Source organism: Vespula vulgaris, chromosome 4 (genome assembly GCF_905475345.1).
Source record: "Vespula vulgaris chromosome 4, iyVesVulg1.1, whole genome shotgun sequence".
NCBI lineage: Eukaryota > Metazoa > Arthropoda > Insecta > Hymenoptera > Vespidae > Vespula > Vespula vulgaris.
The window spans coordinates 5,305,264-5,327,144 of record NC_066589.1 but is presented as its reverse complement, the minus strand read 5'-3'; the positions used below and the strand labels follow the sequence as shown (position 1 = coordinate 5,327,144).

The window sequence follows — 21,881 nt, the reverse complement described above, 5'->3', positions numbered from 1 at the left end:
GCTAGGTCGGTAAAGAAGACAGAATCAATTATTTTTTGCAAGATACTATTCAATCAAAAAAATTTTCCTTTATAAAAGTTTTCTATTAATGTATTGTGCAAAAGTTCTGATAATATGATTAAATGATATGTTCGAGAAATTGGATAATAAATTAGTAAAGTGCAACTCATAAATTATAATAAACTATTATGTCTCAAAAAAGTAAAGTGATACAATTGTATAAAACGGTAAAACATTCTTTAAATTATTGTTTAAATTCTTATATATATCTTTATAATTATCTTTATATATCTTTATAATTATTCGCAAATATTTGTTTTTTTTTGCTTTATTGCAGCTTTTGTATATGGGACATGATTATCCAAAAGGTTATGAATATTTTAGAACAAGGTTAAGAAAAGCTTTTAATAAAAATAAAGAAGAACGTAATCCCGAGAAAATTGATAAAATGATAGAACATGGGAATTATGTTATAAAAGAATTAGAAGCTTTATATATGCTACGCAAATACAGAACGTTAAAAAATCGATATGGTTAATCCAAAAAAGAGGATTAAAACTAAGTATAATTTTGTACTATATTATATTTTTATTCATTATGTATATATGTATAATATATTTGTTTTTTATAAATAGCATTTTATAATGTAATTTGATAAACATGGTGATTAAATCGATTGTTATAGAGTCAAGCTCATTTTAACCTCATTTTATTTGTATATGATATATACGTTGAAAAATTAGAACACCTTCAAATATATTTAAGAAGAGATCATTATATAAATGTTATTTATTTAGTTAATGTCTATAGAACATAAATATTGTTCCAATTAAATATTGCGCAGATGTATGATAGCTACGTAGAAAGAAAATATGTACATTGTTGTGCTCGTGCGTATAGTGTTATGCTCGTATGTATGTGTCTGTGTGTGTGTATGGTGCGTATGAAATTTAGTTCTGCAAAATAAATATATTACGTCAATATGTGCGACTGTGTATAAGAAATTTAAGACAATTCATAATTAAATAATAATAATAAATGTATATGAAATAGTAATATTTTTCTCGTAAGAAATATATATATAGACTCGTATTATACATTTGTCACTCAGTCGAAGATAGAGAAGTGTATCATACGTTTGTGGAAATTTGTAAATATTCGATCTTTATAGTTTCGTATAAAAATTCGATATTATTACTTTCTACATTATTTACGTAAAATCGAATACTTTGTGTATTATAATATTTATTACCATGGCTGTATGTGTGGCTGTTATTGGAAAAGATGCGAGTATTCGTTTTCTTTGGATTTATAGGTTATACAAGAATAGTACTTTTCTAAAATATTTTCTCCTTGTGTAGAAATGAATTGATCACATATTTATTATATTTTAAGGATTTTTTTATTCTACATAGTCTGATTTTATGAAGACTTGTGTGACATTTTTATTTTTATTTTTATAGAATTCTCCTAAGTATATCAAATGTGTCGATGAAGCTCTTGCTTTACAATTTCATTACAAAGTGCATACATCTATTGATATTATAGAAGAAAAGTTGAACATAGGAAACAAGACAGCAGTTGATATCCGTGATTTATATTTAGGTTTGTTACTTACCACAGAAGAGTTTAAAATGTATGTATTTAATTTTCCTCTTAATATATTGAATCGAATAAATCATTAGTAATAAGAAATTTTATTTTAGCTATGGTTATGCTACGAATACAAAGATTAAATTTGTGATAGTATTACAATCATCCAACATATCATTTCGAGATAATGAAGTAAAAATGGTAATAATTACATAATTCTGTAACATGATATTATTATATATTAAAATGTAAGATTATTTTTAATATGTTTACAGATATTTAAAAAACTACATACTGCCTATTCCAATGCAGTCTGTAATCCATTTTATGTGCCAGGCAGTTCAATTAATTCGAAGTAAGACTTTTTATATTTTAATGTTTTTGTTAATTATTTTAACTTATACAAAATTTAATTGTATAACATTAAATTTTTTATTTTTTTAGTAATAATATATATATATATATATAATTTATTTTGTTTAGGTCATTTGATTCATCTGTGACAGAGATAATGGGAATTATATAAATTCATATCTTTTACTGAAAATTACTTTAGCAATGCTATTGATTAATTTTTTTGACTTTTATCCATAAATAAGTAATATATAATATAATAGTATATTATAATTTTCTAAAGTAAAGAGGATTATTATAAGATAATGTTAAACAGGATATCTTTTATTTGTAAATTCAATTGAGCTGTATCATACACAAATTGGTAGATCATTTTTTTATATTTGTATAATATAATTTGATTATGAGATGAATGAATGAAATGAATGATTGTGAGAGTAGTACATTGAAGTTGGTTACTCAATGTTGTTACCTCGAATATATTAACTACTTGTAAAAAAATAGCAGTGATATAACAAATTTATTATATAATTATATCCAGACATACAACATTAAGTAAACAACCATTCAAATGATAACAAAAATAACATGTAGGCTATTATACATTCTATTGTCATCATTGTAGTGAATATCATATAACATTTTATAAAATATTTCTATCAAAATATAACTGTACTTCAATTAGAAAGTTAAAGCTTATTTTTATCATTATTTTATATTATTACAAGTATAATTGAAATGATATGAAATAATTTAAATTAAAGACTAATAGTAATATTTGTAGTATTTACTACAGTACATTTTTTACTGATTAGTATCAATGTTAAATAAAATCATTATTTTTACATGCAACAGATTTTTTTATAATCTGACAATTACAATTAATGCTCAAAATAAATTATCAGTTATATTTATGATTGATATATCAAATCTATCAAATAATAGTACAAAAATAAAATAAAATTTGCATGTGACGTTTTTTGTGTAATGAATACAATAATTCACTATTATGTTGCTATTACAGTGTAAGAAGCATCGATGATCGCTCTGTACGTTGTAAAAAGGATGGTCTTGACCATAATATTTGATTTTTGTCACACAATAAGGGTGTACTTTCTGAACATCTTGCATTCTGTGAATAACCACCATTGCTGCCACTGTTATTACATTTGATATTGAACATTCCTTTAGATCCATATTCACTCTGTATGTATGAACACTTCTTTATCCTTGTTTTATCTTTATGTAGTCCATAATCAGGTGGAGTAGTTACAAAATATGATGATAGAAGTATAGCCTTTGTCATCCCTATTGATAATAAAAGCCTATTGGAATATAAATGCATACACTTTTGGTTCAATATGATATAAGAAAATAAAAATAAAAAATATATATTCATATTTCAAGTGCAAGATATTTGTCTATAATGGCAAATAGAAGTAGCATATCTATGAAATATTTCATGCATTTAGTTTTCACATACATGTTAATTATCTTCATACTGTTACTTTAATTAAAACAGTGCTAGTTTTGTATATTAAAAAAATATTGTGCCTTTAAATATAAAGTAATAATACTTTTTGAAGCAACAGTGTATGCTATGCTAAAATACTTCAGTTAAGATCAACAATGATACTGTGCACGAATTTCTAATTATAAATCAACTAATTATTAATTAACTAATTAAATTAACAAATAAACAAACAATCGGATACAATATAATAAATAAGCATAATTGAAGGATAGCATTTTGTATGCATATGGTTTCATAATTTATGTGGATGATAAGTTCAGAAATATTGACAATACATCTATCACAGTTACTGTTAAAATACATGGATTGCAAACTGATAATACTCTGAGTAATTATATAAAAGATATGATTAAAATTTGAACTAATTTACTAATTATAATTTAGAAGTGATTAAAATAAAACTAATTTGCTTAACAATTCTACTACGCTTAGATTACGCGATAACGATTAATTGACGTTACTCCCTATGCTCTCTATTGAAAACATTAGTATTTAATTACTTTTTACATACGTCAGCTTTTAAACATTATTAAATTATTTTTGATAAGCGAGAGTTTTGATAAGCAACAGAGAAATACTATATTTTTGCACAGAATAATATATCTATAAAATGCCTCATTACTTGTTACGCCGAATACCGTTGATTTGATAATACATGAATATCTGTTTTACCGACCATTTTGGCAAGTTGATTTTGCCGTTGGTTCTTCGGTAATTGAATCAGCATCGTTTTCAGTATCTTTTTCCTTAACACATTTTATTAAAAACATAGTCAATGCCCCAATTATTGGCGGTACTCCAGCCAATAAGAAAGGCAAATCGTAAGAACCTGTAGAACAAAATAAAATGCGTTAATACGCTAATGAATGATTAATAATAAAATATCGTTTTAAAAATAAAGAATAAATTAATTTACCGGTATGATCGTATAAAAGACCAGCGATTGGTGGTCCTACTGTCAAAGGTATAGAACACATTCCTAATAAAAATCCAATTGCTTGAGTTGCACCCTCGCGACCACAAATGTCAAAAGCAATTGGACCTAATAGCGATATGAAACATCCATCGAATAATCCCATACTCAAAGAAATGAGTAGTAAAATATTAAAAGATGGTGTTACCGTGAGTAACATCGTGAGGATACCAATGCTTAAAAATGATATCTAAATAAATAGAAATTGTTTTGTCATTGCTATCTTTTATCTATGTATATATTATTCATGGTGCAATGATAGTAAAGTATTATACCTGTTGCAGTAATATTCTGTTTACTTTAGGCAAATCAGCAATATAACCAAATATTAATCGACCTATTCCAGATGTAATGCCAATACACATGACCGGTAATTTCCCGTCTGAATCTTTAAATGTGGTTGCTACGAATTTTCCGATATGTACGTACGGTACAAAATATCTAAAAAATATATAAGGTATTAGAAAAAATTTTTCGATATATTAGATAATTATCTAAGTATCATTTATTCTTATCAATAATTGCGCAATTACCCGAACAAGGCAAGGGGGATGGAAACAGCCCATACGACGTATCGCTGTCTTTTCCAAATCGATAAATTAATAACTTCCTTCAAACGATGCCGAAAATTCATTTTCCGTGGTGATTGGCATCGCGGAGGTTTATTAACTGGAAAATATCATTTTATCGTAATTTCTTTTTGTTTCACAAAATTATTCCAACTCTATCATTAATTTTACTCACGTGGTATCGGTTTGAAAAGTAGCGCGCAAAGCATGACAACTGCAGTTAACGCTGCCAAACTCCGAAATGTTCCTTCTAATCCGAAATGTCGAAGAAGAGTTTCCATCAGATATGGTATAAGCGTCGTAAATATGGAACTTCCAGCCGTGACAATTCCATTTACTAATCCCAGATATTTTTTAAAATAATGCCCTAATATCACTAAGCTCGGTGTGTAAGCAAGACTCGCGCCGAGTCCATACATCACGCCATAGGTCATATACAATAATTCTACCTAAAATAGACGATCATAGAAATCTCAAAACCGAATTTGAATGTAATACAATTTTTTATTACAAGATGATGAGATTTATCCTAATCAAGGAAGTTACCTTGTCGGAAAGCATTGAAGAAAGAAGCATACCACTCGACGCTATTGCACCTCCTAAAAATGTGGTCATCTGAATACCGATTTTATCAGTGAGGATACCAGCGATTGGTGATAAGAAAAATGTTGTACCAATGGTCAATGATCCGACTAGAGCTGTTAAATATAAGAAAAAAAAATATATCCACGAAATGTTTTAAAATTATCTTCCAACTTTCATTTTTATAATGATGAACTAAATGTACCAAGTGAATGAAGCAAACTTAAAGCGTTCACATGCACACTGTAGGAACGTGTCAATATTATGTTCTGATTGGTCGAAACGAGCTCTATCCTTTTCTTATTCAATTCGCGGATCTCTATTCAACTTACAGGACTGCAATATCTGGACCGAGCAAAATATATAGATACTTTCACACCTTGTGCATGTATACATACAAAAACATAGACCTGTCTGTAAGAATATCATTCGTTTTCGTCATAATTATTATCATCGAAATTAAAAAAATGTTTCTAATCGACTAATTGTCTTGCGACGATTGCTAGTTAAGTTTTCATAAAGATTTAGGTCAGATCAGTTATGAGATACGGAGAAGCTAGCATTGAATTGTAATGATTAACTATGATTACTATGATTAATCAAGCTATAATTGACTGTTAATTTAGATGCATACTATCTGGGACATCAACTGTAAAAAGGGTTGATCTCATCAACGATTAAGTACTGTTTTGAGAAACGTTTAACTCTAAAGAAAAAAAGAAAGGATATTTGATTGATCTTTGGCATATTTTATCAGTATTTATTCGCAAATCGTTTTGCTAAACAATAGAGACGTTTTATCGGAATTATATTGAAGAAAACAGTCGCAAGTCTTTTAATTTGTTGGACTTTCAAGCTTGTTAGAATCCTAAGAATCATTTTTAAAAATTGATTATCGTTAACGACTGACAGTATGCATGTTGACAATAATATAGTACGACTCAAAGAACATGAAAATAAAAAGGTGTTGGAGCGGAGAAGTCAGTGATTTATCGTTGAAGAAAATTATGGGGGCATTTGATAGAACACTATCGGAGGAGGAACAAGAACATGTTAAAAATAATTTGATAGTGTCGATCATTGAACCGTCATGTTTTTACCAGACTTTAACGTAACGATTAAATGGAATATATACAAAACAGAGAGAGAATTTGAACGATAAATCATAAATCTTAAAGATAATTATAATAAAAAAAATAGATATCTCGTGACGATCTTACACGCTTTAGAGGACACTTCTGTTTCTCCAGCTTCCAACAATTTCTTTTGTAGTTCGAGGTAGATCAAAGAGTACGTGTTGATTACGCTAAATAAAACACCATTGATAAAGAAACTACCGATCATGATCATCCAAGCTCTGAGACCACCATCAGGTGGTATATTAACATTAACATCGTTAGTTTCCGGATCTTCTTGCCAATCAGGTGTCGCAAGTGGTTCCTCATTTTCGATATTATTGATCTTCTTCGATTTAAAGTCGTTAGATTTTATTAATTTTTGTTCTGTCTCTGAGAAAATTAGTTTCGTCTCAGGACAAGATTTGGCGAATTTATTTGAATTTTCGTTAATATTGAGAGTTTCTAATGAGTCTTCCATGTTCGATAAATCTTTCTCTTTATTTTGGCCATATTCTTCTTGCACAGTAGTATTACTTAAAACGTAAGGAGTAGCGTCACGTTTATTTTGAACATTATCGGTAACTGTCATTATTATTGTTGTTGTTAATAACGATTTGGAATTTTGTCGATCTGTAACATAAATAAAAATGTTTTCGGGTTATACCCATATCTATAGCTTGTTTTACTTAAAAAAATTTCATATATATATTTCTATAAAAGTATTTCATTTAAAGTATTAACGAATATGTTTTATTTCGTTAAATCGAAAATATGTATTGTATTACCATAGTAGTAACGCAACAGGTAGATCGTTCTTGCATCATCTCAAAATCAACAACGAAGAATTGACTGCGGTGAATCGAACATACCAACTGGTCGTTGCTCTATGATTTCAAAAGATATATATATATATATATATATATATATATATATATATATATATATATATAAATCTCGACGAAGTCAAATGTATAAAAAAATTTGTCATGCTCCCATATTTTATGCAAGCTACATCTGAATTTGATATCAATTCTATGTTACTTAATATGATAATTTCATATGAGAATAAAGAAAATAGAAAAAAGAAAAATTCAACGAGGAATATAAAAAACACACGAGTGTGATAATCTTATCGGCACATTTGACGTCTCTGAACTCATCGTCCTTTTAAGCCAATTATTCAATGATCTTGCTGGTTATATATATATACAAAATTTTGTTATTTTCTGATACTGATATATAAATCCAAATCGATTGGTTAACCTGATTACGAATAAATTACCTAATTAAACTAATATTACATTACGAATTGATTAAGTTTAATTATAGAATATATCACAGGACCATAATTATCTGTAAGCGAATGATGGCTAATTGTATAAAGCGCCTGTTCGTCCAACAAAATTGATTATTAGCAATAACAAAGATAACGCTTCCTTCTTGTATTACCATACGCATTTAGTTCAATGGCACCTTACATGTTGAGCCAGCCGTATTTATATTTCGAATGCGGTTTCATCGTAACGATCCAGCCGTTTTACATACCGCAATTGGCCTCTTTGCGTATCTTCCTATATCGCTGTTAACTACGTCAGTCAAACAAGTAAAATTCAAATGTTGGGCGCGAATTTTGAATGTTTAAAAAATCGATCGATCATTTCTAAAGAGATAAGAGTACATAGATAGAAAAGAAAAATTTCACATACAATAATATTCAATGTATCCTGATCACATAGTACATCTTGATATATCCTGATCATATCAATCTAAACCTTTACGATCTTACAAAATAGAGCCTCGTAGTTGAGGGAATAAAAGGTCGTACTTGGTACACGTTATTAGGGTTACAAAGACGCTTTTGTTTTTCGATTCGTTCGTAAATTGTACCGGTGAAAGCCTTACTTCCTCGATAAATAGGAACCAAAGAATAAAAGAGGACTCTTATTGCTGATGTTAGATGGATTATATACAAGTCATATGATATACGAAAGATACGAACTTCTCATCGAATATTTCGTATGTGCCGGACAGATTTTCATTCATTAATTATGTCAACTTGCGTCAATATACGACTTATGTAATAATAAGAATCTGGAAATTACAAGAAGAAAAAAAAACGAAGAGTTCGCAACAATTTCATTTTTTAATTTTTCTCAAAGGAATATAAACTTTTTTTTTTGAACAACGTAGTGGAAAACTTTTTTAAGTAGATCATTTTTGAATAACGTAGTAGATGAATAACATAGTAGATTATATGGCAATATAGAAACTAATCATATACGGTTTAATATGTAAGAAATTATGAAATGAATAACTATTATTTGTATAAGTGTCGCGTAGATTTGTAATATTGTCGTTACATTAACCGGATTTCAACCCTGACATTAATTGATGTTCGAATCGAGCAGGTCACGCGAATGAAATATCGGTGACTCTTCTTGAGGGATCAGTTAACCTTTTTTTATTAGTGTATCGCCCATCGTATTTCCTATATATTGTTTGAAATGCAAAAGTGACAATGATTTATATATAAATAGTTATAAATATGTAATAAAAACATATGAATATTCAATGAAATCATTATAAAAAGATTTCATGGAGAAACTAATTTCGTAGTACATTTGGTTAACTTTAATTTAATTCAATTCGAAATCGAGTTAAAATGATACAGATATTATATACTTTTCATTTCGTTTTATTTTTATTTTACTGTATTGTCATTTCGATATTTCCCATGTCATAATTATAAAAAAGAAAGGAAGAAAAATGCATTAAATAATGTAATTAAAAGTATCATTATATCGAACTGTCTTTGGTGAAAAAAAAAAACGATGAAAATAATATTTCTACACATATTAATCTTTGAATAAATTTTTAAACAAGAAAATTGTTTTAGAAAAATTGTATTCTAAAAATAAAATTCTAAAGTTCGATTCTAAATTCTAAATAAAATCCTAAAAAATAAATTATGTGAGAACAACATGTGCTATACTTAAAAAAAAAAGCGAGGTAAAACGATATAACATCTAATCTGTTTGCATAAACGATAAATATGAAGAAGTACAGACTGAAAGACAGTGTTAAAAAAAAAAAAATGAAATGTTTAACATATAATGAAAAAGTTGAATCAATCTAAATTAATAAAAATTTTGGTTAGATTTTTGTTTAGAGTAGTCGCAGCGAAAGTATATCGTTCAAATATCCTCGAGCAAGCGCCAACATAGATCTATCCTAATCTTTGTCAACTCTGTCACTTAAGCGATAAAGCAGGGTACGTGAAACGATGATGATGGACGATGATTCATCATTGAAAAGTGCGTCGCCGAAATACCGCCACTAGAAATTTATATGTTTGCGGATATAATTTACTGATTTATTTATCGTTAGAGACACGTTTGATAAAAGAAAAATGAATAACAATTTTTAAAACTATCATTATAGGCGATAACGGTTGGTAAAGTTGAAAGGAAGAGGAAAAGAAAGAGAGGGAGATAGATAGATAGAAGAAGAAGAGAAGAAGAAGCAAAAAAGAGAAGTGAAGTGAAGAGAAAGGAAAGGAAGAGGAAGAAAGAAAGAAAGAAGAAAGAAAAGAAAGAAAAAAGATAAAAATAGTTACGTTACCAGTTGTTAGTAGTTCGTTGAAAATCGTAACACTGATCGTTACTACCGGCAAAATGTGATAATGTGTACTAAGCCACGCGGGTTTCGCGAGCGCCTCGTGGGAGGACTAGGGAAACGATATTTCTTGAAAGGAAGAACAAAAATATAACAGATACCTTATAAGAAGACCGTCCGAACGCAATGTCGGACGCAAACTAAGCCTCGAGCGTTGACCACGAGCCGGCGGGAGCCCGCGCGAACGATAGGATTCCGAGTCGAGCCGATCTTGTTGAGTCGAACGGACACGAGAGCCTATACCGAGCCTATAAATTGTCACTTTGAACTTTCACGTGTATATTTGTTCGGATAGAACTAATCGAATGTTCTAACGAATCGAACGATGAGAATCACAAATAGAATGATAGTTCGATTTTATACCGACGATCGACATTCCTATTGGTTTTAATTTTATTCTTCTGTTTGTATTCGTGTTCCACTGTCGTTCGTGATCTTTGATCTTATTTATCTTCGATCCAATAATGGTTTTCTCTCTTTCTTAAATTTTTAACGCAATATATTTCATTTTTATTTACGTAGTTATCAATTGAAAACTTACCTCCTAATTATTCAGAGATATTTAGATCGATCAATAAAAGTTTTCCCCCTCTTTTTGTGACTTTGAACACCTGTATTTTACCATCTTCCGATAACACTTTGTATCTGTTCAATAGAATAAACTTCAATCGACTGTTTTCTTTTTCTTTATGAATAAAAGAGTATTATAAATAATGATAATTTACGTGATTGATACTTGATTTATTACGTGAACATTCTAATTTTTATTGGCAATTTCATTAAGAGTATGATCGAAATTTTTAACAAATTACGGATACACTACCTTAATTGTATTTTATTATTCTCGTCTCTGTATTTTATTTTTATGTTAGATCCTTCCTTTTTCTCTGTATTTATCATTTTACGTTCGTTGGATCAATTCACTTGCTTCCTCACTTAAAAAACACATGATCGTAAATCTTAAAAATTATTTAATATATTATATAAAATAAAAAAAAATAAAATTATTGCAATATCAATTACAAATAAATAAATAAATAACGAGATAAGAAAAAAGATTTCTATTATGTATATGAATATCTGTCATCCCACTTAATAAATATATAATCAAAAACATGTAATAGTTTTTTTAAAAATATGTACTAGTTACATATTTATCACTATTTATTAATATTAACTGCATCAATATATTTAAATACTAGGATGACATGATTCACTAAAGAATTAATCATAGTTTGATTATATATTGATCAATAAATATTATTTGAAAATTCTGAAGGGATATGCCTTTAAGAGGATATTGTAGTTTCAATAATAATTTATGATGTCTTTCCACCTGAGACTATCATGTTTTTACATGATACTAATAATTCTTCCATGTTATCTTCTTTCATTATCCAACAATGTCATGGAAGAATAATAGATTAGAATGTAAAATTAAAATTCCAATATATATCATTTTTTCATATCTTCTAACCATTCATCCATAATGTCACTATCAGCAGAGAATCTATAGTAAAGAAAAAATGAGGTATGGTGTGATTAACAAAATAATATATATATCAAAGATGAAGATGTGACCTAATATAAATGTTAAGGTTATGATAAAAGTAAAAATTTGTAATACAAAATTCACATACTTGTGGAATAATTTATCCAAGGAATATAATTTCACGTAACGATCATATTTAAATAGACTATATGCACGATTCATTGTTGCTTGTTAATCCTTTAAACAATTAATATTTTTAAGCACCGATATCTTCTACCCTATATAAAGTGACATCACTGTACTTCTATGAGAGATAAGGGTAGGTATACGTACCAAATATGATCTGGGGGTAAGTTATCGTTTTCAAATTTATCTGGATTTTAAACGATTACCATCCTTTTATTGATAATTAATCTTTTTGTTGAATATTAAAGAGCATTAAATAGAATGGAATTTTTTGAAAATTAATAAAAAAATAAAAAATTTTTAACGTTGAAAATTACAAATGATGTTTAAAGTTGCGCGCCATCTTGTATCAATATTAGAAAGCACTACAAATTTATGAATTTACGCAGAAATAATCAGTTAATATTTATATTTTAATTCATTATAATATTATAATTAAATTGAACTATTTTCTTTTTGTATATAATTATGTTTAAGTTCGTAATTTTTTACTCAATTGATTCGACCAATGAAAAACGTTCTTGAAGTTGCCCGTAAAAGGAAATAAAAAAGGAATGGCCGTCGTTGATGACCATTGTACTATCCTTAGCCACACGCGGAACCTACGGTTTTAATCTATTGAAGTATACTATCAAGCAGGAAAATAAAACAATTATTATAAAATGTCGACGATGGCAAGTCCTTTAGCTGTTGGTGGGGTGAGGCAATCAGGTGCACCTGTAAGGACTCAAAATGGTAAGATGACAGAAAAAAAATGTACATTTAAAAGTTTGGTTATGCCGGACTGCCTTTCAACGTAGAGAAGAATTCAAATAAATGGTTGATCAGATATTGTATTAATGAATTTACACCTTATGCATAATTCTGTTTTTATTTTTATAGTTATGGCTGCTTCTGCTATTGCTAACGTAGTTAAAAGTTCTTTAGGACCTGTAGGATTGGATAAGATGTTGGTCGATGATATTGGGGTATATTTTCTTAATTTTATTTTAATTCTATATTCATAATATCATGATTTATTAAAAAAAATTTATAAAAAAATTTTAAGGATGTCACAGTTACAAATGATGGGGCAACTATTTTACGTTTACTGGAAGTTGAACATCCCGCAGCTAGAGTATTGGTTGAGTTAGCTCAATTACAAGATGAAGAAGTTGGAGATGGTACAACTTCTGTTGTAATTGTTGCAGCTGAATTATTGAAAAATGCAGATGAGCTTGTGAAGCAGAAAATTCATCCAACTTCTGTTATCAGTGGTTATAGACTTGCTTGCAAGTACGTGATATAACTTAGATTTTATTTATTTTTATAAATTAATAGTTATTGTTTACTTTATTTTTTATTGTTTTTTATTATAATTTTAGGGAAGCTTGTAAATACATACAAGAACATTTAACAGTTAGTGTTGATGAACTGGGAAGAGATTGCTTGGTCAATGTAGCAAAAACTTCTATGTCTAGTAAAATTATAGGAGCGTATCCTTTCTAATTCAAAAAAAAAAAGAAAATAGTGAGAAGATAAACATTTATTGATAAAAAAATTTTTCTTTTAAAAACAAATGTTTATTTAATCATTATTTTGGATATCTTTTTTATTTTATATTATAATTTCCATTACTAATTAATAGAGATGCTAATTTCTTTGGTAATATGGTCGTTGATGCTGCTAATGCTATCAAGATCAGCGATGGTAAAGGTGGACATCTGTATCCTGTCAAAGCAGTTAATGTTTTAAAAGCTCATGGCAAGAGTGTTAGAGAATCAATTCTTGTACATGGTTATGCACTTAATTGTACAGTGGCTTCGCAAGCAATGCCTAAAAGGATAGTAAATGCAAAAATTGCTTGTTTGGACTTCTCTTTACAAAAAGCTAAAATGAAGTTAGGTGTTGAAGTACTTATTACTGATCCTGAAAAATTGGAAGCTGTACGTCAACGAGAAATTGATATCACAAAAGAAAGAGTTCAAAAAATTTTAAATGCTGGCACTAATGTTGTTCTTCTATCTGGTGGAGTTGATGATCTTTGTCTAAAGGTTTGTTGAGTACTTATAAGAAGTCAATAAGTATGATATTCTGATTTTTTATCTCTTGTTTTTAGTATTTTGTAGAAGCTAAGGCAATGACAGTACGCAGATGCAAGAAAGCTGATCTAAAAAGAATTGCCAAAGCTACAGGTGCACAATTTTTAACTTCATTAACTAACATGGAAGGAGAGGAAACCTTTGAATCAAGTTTTCTTGGTGAAGCTGCTGAAGTAGTACAGGAGATGATCTGTGACGATGAGCTTATTCTTATTAAAGGGTCGGTTCAATGATTTATTATTAGATTAAAATAAAACAAAAATATTATATATACATAATTTTCTTAATAGACCAAAAGCTCGAACAGCTAGTTCTATCATTTTACGTGGACCAAATGATTATTATTGTGATGAAATGGAGCGTTCTGTACACGATGCTTTGTGCGTCGTGAAACGTGTTTTAGAAAGTAAAAATGTTGTCGCTGGAGGAGGTTGCGTTGAAGCTGCACTTTCAATTTATCTGGAAAACTTTGCTACTTCTTTAGTAAGCATTTCTTATTTAATTAATAATCTTATTAACATTGTCATTATAATGTTATTCTTCATTTAACAGAGTTCTCGCGAACAATTAGCAATTGCTGAATTTGCAAGATCACTTTTAATAATACCTAAAACATTGGCTGTTAATGCTGCACAAGATGCAACTGATCTTGTTGCAAAATTGAGGGCTTATCACAATTCTAGCCAAACAAAAGCAGATTTAGCAGAATTAAAATGGTAATGATTTAACATTCTTCGTTTATAAATAAGTTTATATGTCACTTGGTTTATTTACATCAAATATCATTTATACTATGCAGGGTTGGTCTTGATTTATTAGAGGGAACTATAAAGGATAATAAGAAGGTTGGTGTATTAGAACCAGCTATTTCGAAAATAAAATCTTTGAAATTTGCTACTGAAGCAGCGATCACTATATTACGAATTGATGATATGATTAAATTGGATCCTGAACGATCCAAAGATAAATCATATCACGATGCAATGGCTGCTGGTGAATTGGATGAATAAAATTGCTTTCATTATGAAGTTATTATAGGAAACATTTTCACAGCAAATCTTGTTCACAAATTTTTCATTATACTAATGCATCTCATGTGTTGATTAAGAACTTAAAATATTATAATTTTTAAGTCATTGTCATAACATATATATATTTACAAATAAATAACGTATTATGTTCGCATTTCATAAAATACTTAATTCTTGTACGAGCGTACTAATTAATAATTATATTTAAGGGAAATAAAGCTTTTTCCTAACTACATTTTGTAACATGAATTATGATTTAATGATTAAAAAAGAAAAAAAAAAATACAAAAAATTATTTGAAATATTGTTGAGAAGGAAATGTATTTTTGATATGGATTTTTTTCATATTTATATATGAAACAATAATTTTTAATATATTTTGTATATTATTTGATATAATTTCACAGTATTGAATTGGAATTAATTTGCCATTTTAATGAATTAGATGCATGCAGCTCTTAAAAATATTCCTTTTAATTATAATATACATATGCATAAAATAAATCAATTGAATATATATATATATATATATATGTTTTTTTTTTATTTTATTTGTATTTTTTGAACATAATATTTGTAACTCAAAGATATAATCTATCGTTTCTATAAACTTTTCACATTAGCAGTCTAACTTGTAATGTCTGCATTATATATAATTTAATTCATTTTATCTGCAAATACTCCAACTCATACTGTATTACATATTCTTATTGCAAATATACATAAAGAAACAGAACTTTATTAGATTCGTATATATAATTAATATGAAGAACATTTTTAATCGTTTTAAATAAAATGAATAAACATTGATATAAAGAATAAAGTGATTTTTTGTATAAATTCGAATGGACTATATGATATGTGCTTTAGGAGCCAAAATATAAACTGTAATGCCTGACTTCATGATCTTCATTATCTCATTGTGCATAAAATTAATGAAAAAAAAATTATAAAAAATTTGCTTTAACAAATTGTTGAAGATTGTATTTTGTTTAAAAACAAAATTATTGTTAATTTCAATGTCTTGTAAAAGACGCATAATAAAAAATATTTGTTTGGTGCACACTACAGATAATCGATATCATAAAATCATCATTAAAGAAATATTTGTTTTTAGCAGACATTTAATATAATATATATATTATTAATGAGATTATTTACACTACAGTGTTGGATCAGGCTGTGGCAGTTGATTTACTCAGTTTAAAAAATGTTTTTCAGATGTAATATGTGTATCCATGATTATAGTGATATTCTTATATCAATTACAATTCATGTTTATTTACAATGGTATGTTATGATCATATTTAACAAATTAGTATCATTTATACGTTATTTTGGTAAAATATATTTTTTTTCTGTTAGAATATAACATCCTTGTAGCACAAAGTATAGGTATACAACAATAAATTAGTAAATCATTTTTATTTATGTTTTTTTTTTTTCATAATGTCAGTATATTAATTAAATTAATGTAATATATTGTTTTTGTCTAGAAAATAATATTTTATGTAGATCTTTGATAATTATGATTTATAGCAATATAATTCTTATACAATACACACGGTTTAGAAAAATAATCTCATCTAAAAAAAAAAATTTAATATAAAAGTAAAAAGTTAGAATGTTTTGATATTTTGTTTCCAATATATAGCTTTCCTGATTAACCAATAGATTAGTTAGAATTATGTTAGTTTGGTAATAATTTGGATTTATTTTCATATATATAAACCAATATATAACAAAAAAAAATTTATGTAAAGTAATTTTTTAATTTTATTTTTTATTGATATCTATTTACGTTATCGCATAAAATGTAAATGTTATAAACAAAAACTTATATTTTTCCTGATTTTTTTTTTTGTTGAGCATCAAACATTCATAAAAAGAAAATATGATAAACGAAAATCTGCAAATACTGCAAAAAGTTATTAGCTTTACCACATTTTGCCTTCTTTCTGCATCATTTCCTGGAACTTTGAATTATTCTATTATTTGTAAAAAACGAAGAAATGCCGATAAGAAATTATGTATAACGAAATTGATTTTATTTAGAATATGAACTTGGATCTCCGTCTTATTTTATTTTTCTTTATCAACTGTGTCATTAAGTTTTCGATAAAGTTTCTCAATTAAAAGAAAACGATTATAATACTTATTGGCACAATTAATTGTCATAAGTGGTGACCCAAGTTCCATGAACGCTTTACCTTCTTATAAGGCATATTTAATTAACATTTTAGTGAATTTATTATATGCTGTAATTCAAGGATTTGTTTCTATCATCCAATGATTTATATCACACAAAATAATTGAATTCGTTCAGTTGACAGCCCTTTATAAAAGCTATACGCAATAGACGTATTTAAACTCGTTCGCTAATTTCTTCGGTTATTTACAAAGTTAAAACATGATTTGTCGAACATTTACACTCTTCAAGTTCTCCCAGGATATTACAGAATCTTGACAACATGCTAGATATTTGCATACACTTTTTACAGTTCATCTACACAAAATTGTAGACAATATACTTTTACATCTCTTTTATAGTTTGAGATGATATATCCTTGTCCTTTCACTAGAAATGTTAGCAGACAAGATGTGTTATGACATTAATTAAAAGTACATAATACTTTTATAATGCAGGATTTTCGAATTTTGGTCCTTTAGTGACTATGATTTCGGCATAGGGATATTCTTGATTCAATTCTAACACTTGGAATTTTTTCAATACTAAGAGGGTATAGAATTTTTGTGCAGCCTGTAAAAGGATGATGATATAACTTTATAAAAAGCCTTTTATGAAAATAAAAATAAACATTAACTTAGCAACCAATATATCCATAGACATACCTGTTTACGATTGTTTTTATATGCCATTTCTGATAGAGATAATCTGTCTTTGGTATCCAGTTTACTTTTAATGACATGATACATATGTGCTGCTCTTTTATTAAGCACTCGTTCTTCAAATTGCTCATAGGTTTCATCCACTTGTTGTTCCTCTTGCTACATGTGTCAATACATAAAATGTAATTAATGGAATTCTTTATAAAGTGAAAATATAAAATACTCACTGGTCCCACGGAAGGAGGAAATTCATAATCTTCGTGATTCCATGGTGTTGCTGGTCCTCTTTCAGAAATAGCACCAGGTGTGTGTGCAGGTGGATGTTGTTCATCATAGCCTACATATGATACTTGTGGTTGGCCCTATACATATATATTATAACATTAGTTTTCTCTGGTATGAATGAAATAATTAAAACAAACAATTTTGAGATATACTATACCTGATCGTAACCAATATTCTCCATCTGTGGCATGGTTGTAGGTGATATAGCAGGGACTTCGGTAGAAGGTGCAGGTGTAGGTGGTACTGCTTCTTCTTCGGCTGCTCCGAGAATCGAACTAACTTCAGCTGGAGGTATTTGAGGTATTTCTAAACCCAATGAGGGTGTTTCTGATTGAGTTGCAGGAACTTCTGTAGTTTCAACTGAAGGTGCAATACCACTAATTTCTGGTACGGATGGTTCTGTTGGCAATGTTACTTCTGGAGGAACTGGTGATTCAGCTGATGGAACAGTTGGAGGAACTATGCTTGGAACTTCTACTGCTTCAGTGGTAATTGAAGGTTGACTAACTTCTACTGCAGGCATTGGTGGTGGAGGTGCTGGTCGTGGCTATAGGAAAAGTAATAAAAGATAAATTAAATCAGATAAAAATGAAAAAATAATATAAGTTAAAACAAACCTCTTCTTCTGGTGGAGCTTTTCGTTTGCGAGCCATCCTTTTACTAAGAACACTCTGTTCAAAGGCAGCCGCGTCTGCTTCAGTGTTGTCCCTCATTTGTTCCAAAGATAATCCTTCTTCTTCTACTCCTAATCGTCCAAAGTCTTCATGATCGTAAGATTTGCTCGTTAAATGTCGTTGATAATTCTAGATAATAAAAATATTTCGCATATATATAATAATATATAAATTATTAATGACTCATTTTATAATTTTTGATTATTTTACTTTGAACAATGCACGAGCTGGTATCGGCCTTCCTGGTAAAGCAAAAAGTTTCTCCACTCCACCTGTTTCTTTCCAATGCATCAAACGTTTTGTTGGTGGTGCCAAATCTAATGTTGTTACGATGTCACTAGTATCAGAGAGTTGTGCTTTCATTTCTTCACCAGAAATATTTTTTACTTCGTCCACGATGAGTTTACGTTTTCTTTTAGCTTTTGTAAAGCCTACAGTAAAATATAATAATGAGTATATCTAATATAAAATTTAAATAATTTTATAAATGATTTAATTTATTATTTTTAACCTTTAAGTGCTGATGCATCTACAGGTGCAAGAGCAAAGCTCTCTTCTTCATCGTGTAATAACGTAGTCTGATCTTGCATGGGTTGTGGTTCTTCCGCTATATCCATTGGATGTTCTTCAGGAGCAGTTGGAGGAGCAGGTGTAAAACGGCGACTAGCAACACTAATTCTTCCTTCAATTTCTTCTCCCGTTACTGCTGGGCTAGCTGGCCTTGAGCCATCAGAACTAAAGAAAAGGAAAAAAAAAAAAAAGAAAAAATTAATTATTTCACTTCACATTCAAAACATTGGATGTTTTATAATAAATAAGTACCTCATTGCTCCCATTGGAGATGCAGCTGGTCCAAAATGATCGCCCATATCTTCCTCAGATTCATCATGAACAGAAACTGCAGCTCCTGGTGCTGCAGTAGCTTCTTGCTGTTCTGTGATTGAACTAACTTCAGGTACAGGAACTTCACCCATTGGAGCTTCATCAAATAATCCTCCTTCAAAGAGGCCTCCAGCTAAAAATAATATTTTATTACAAAATCGTGCTAATAATTTGTTTTATGAAAAATTAGAATACATACATATAATATCTTGACCAAGATGACCACCGAAACCATCATCTCTAATTGGTGTGTCTATATCCATAGCCTGTGGAGCTGCTGATGTTCCCGCAACTGGTTCTTTCTCTTTCTGTTCCAACGTTGTTTCTATACCTGGTCCATCGCTGAATAGCATATGGCTCTAGATTTGATTTAATTCAATCCATTATATACGAGAACAGAAATTTCTTAAAAGTAATATATTATATAATCAGTATTATAAAAATGAATAGTGAACCTGATCTAACGACGGTTCTATAGAACCAGCATGACGAAGTAATTCAGGTGGTTCTGCATCAAAACTCATATCACCAAATCCTTGATCATGCGTTACTAAAGAAAGACTACCATAATCTTCTCTCATTGTAATTTCTTCTGCTCTGGACTGATTTAAACTAAATTGTGCTTCAATATCAACATCCCTAAAAAATATAATAATGTAAACAATATATAAATGTATGAGCATTAATATTCACTTGCGTGACGTTAATATTTACTTCAATTCAGGCATAGCTGTATCAAAATCGTGAAACACTTCTGGTAATGTTATAGCTGTAACTGCTGCTTCTCTATGTTCTTCAGGTAAATCAACCATTCCTGGCCGAAATGCCATTTTGATTTTAACAAATGCTTCATTACAATCAGCTAGTAAATACTTTGCTTTGCGTGAATATATGCGTACTACTCCTAAGAGTAAATGACCCGATGTACGTAACGCCATTTTTACCTATGATATATTGAAAGATATTATTATAATTAAAAAATAATATTGTTTAATATTGTTTAATATCTTAACATTAATGCTTATTTATATCACAAACATAATACAAGGGGAAATACCTTAGGTTGTAAAATACCATCTACAGATTTTTCAATATTGGTTTCAAAAACATGAGCTTTCGTCAACTTTTTATCCCAATGAGCAGCTAGCCAAATTCGGGCCAATGGCCCTTTTTTGGCTAACACAAAGTGTGCGTAAAACATGATTATATCCTTAAATTAACCTAAAACGAATTTAAATAACATCACCATTATTTCTAAGAATTGGATGTCTTAATAATCTAAACAAGTGTAGCAAAATGTGTCATCTTGTTGCTGTGCAGTCAATGAAAACAGTACAATACTGCATTTGTCGATTAAATAACATTAATTGTTATCAACGAAACAATATCACATATTCACACACAGATATAATATCATATACATATTTATCATTTTCTGTTATAAAATATGTATCAATTAATGCATAATACTGTAAAGAAAGTGACCAGTAAACTTGAATAATGTTAAAATGTCAACATATCTGCACACAAGATGGCGTTTCTATCTATAATTTTTGGCGGTTAAGCGTACAGCACGAAAAGAGTGAATACCTTCTTCACTGTTTATTCTTTTTTCAAAACTTTTCTTACGCCGTTTTATTGTCAAGTTGTACAACACTCGAGCATGTTTTAAGAAAACAATGACTTTGATAAAGACAACTAACGGGACTTCGACACATACGGTACGTTGCTAACCGCCGCGTCCTCACAATCATTCACAACCGAATAATTTCACAGCGTGCTCAGAAACTGTCTTTTCTTGTATCACTGCGTACCTAAACACACCTTACGTTGCTCCTACATAGGTAAACGACAATTGGTCAAAGATTTGCGAGTAGTCTTCGTATTGACTAATAGAATGCATGTATCAGCCAATCGCTTAAGAAGTATCGACCAATCAAAAATGCATATACTAATAAATATTGTTAAGCTATTGGATATTATTGGCTAATAAAATTGCTAG

General features: G+C 28.9%; 4 protein-coding genes across 13 annotated transcripts; 2 read left to right on the top strand and 2 right to left on the bottom strand.

Annotated features, from left to right (window-relative positions):
- Nucleotides 1-36: 36 nt before the first annotated feature.
- On the top strand, nt 37-5,770 carry LOC127063251 (trafficking protein particle complex subunit 2-like protein). Its single transcript, XM_050992749.1, has 7 exons — nt 37-227; nt 338-480; nt 1,253-1,286; nt 1,464-1,636; nt 1,707-1,794; nt 1,869-1,948; nt 2,077-5,770. Exons 1-7 carry the CDS (start codon nt 189-191, stop codon nt 2,117-2,119), a joined length of 600 nt encoding a protein of 199 aa, XP_050848706.1. The 5' UTR covers nt 37-188; the 3' UTR covers nt 2,120-5,770.
- Nucleotides 2,256-12,198, bottom strand: LOC127063242 (monocarboxylate transporter 10). 10 transcript variants are annotated; one of them, XM_050992706.1, is made up of 12 exons: nt 12,039-12,197; nt 11,735-11,908; nt 11,222-11,333; nt 10,940-11,043; nt 6,826-7,353; nt 5,570-5,721; nt 5,199-5,472; nt 4,988-5,123; nt 4,730-4,895; nt 4,398-4,644; nt 4,158-4,310; nt 2,256-3,255 (listed from the first exon to the last, which is right to left on the bottom strand). In XM_050992706.1, exons 5-12 carry the CDS (start codon nt 7,310-7,312, stop codon nt 2,966-2,968), a joined length of 1,905 nt encoding a protein of 634 aa, XP_050848663.1. In that variant the 5' UTR covers nt 7,313-7,353; nt 10,940-11,043; nt 11,222-11,333; nt 11,735-11,908; nt 12,039-12,197; the 3' UTR covers nt 2,256-2,965. The 10 variants fall into 10 exon arrangements, with proteins under 10 accessions (XP_050848663.1, XP_050848666.1, XP_050848665.1 ...); XM_050992709.1 differs by having other exon boundaries at nt 11,876-11,908; XM_050992716.1 differs by having other exon boundaries at nt 3,152-3,272; nt 12,039-12,198.
- A 428-nt stretch (nt 12,199-12,626) lies between these two features.
- LOC127063244 (T-complex protein 1 subunit alpha) lies at nt 12,627-15,421 on the top strand. Its single transcript, XM_050992723.1, has 9 exons — nt 12,627-12,811; nt 12,959-13,044; nt 13,125-13,351; nt 13,441-13,551; nt 13,704-14,109; nt 14,175-14,377; nt 14,448-14,640; nt 14,710-14,873; nt 14,957-15,421. The coding sequence occupies exons 1-9, from the start codon at nt 12,739-12,741 to the stop codon at nt 15,165-15,167; spliced, it is 1,674 nt and encodes a 557-aa protein (XP_050848680.1). The 5' UTR covers nt 12,627-12,738; the 3' UTR covers nt 15,168-15,421.
- A 133-nt stretch (nt 15,422-15,554) lies between these two features.
- On the bottom strand, nt 15,555-21,647 carry LOC127063236 (double-strand-break repair protein rad21 homolog). The gene is made up of 13 exons (XM_050992692.1): nt 21,470-21,647; nt 20,937-21,100; nt 20,594-20,823; nt 20,335-20,518; nt 20,079-20,238; nt 19,820-20,012; nt 19,509-19,732; nt 19,208-19,428; nt 18,941-19,126; nt 18,481-18,870; nt 18,266-18,400; nt 18,042-18,197; nt 15,555-17,949 (listed from the first exon to the last, which is right to left on the bottom strand). Exons 2-13 carry the CDS (start codon nt 21,078-21,080, stop codon nt 17,824-17,826), a joined length of 2,349 nt encoding a protein of 782 aa, XP_050848649.1. The 5' UTR covers nt 21,081-21,100; nt 21,470-21,647; the 3' UTR covers nt 15,555-17,823.
- Nucleotides 21,648-21,881: the final 234 nt, after the last annotated feature.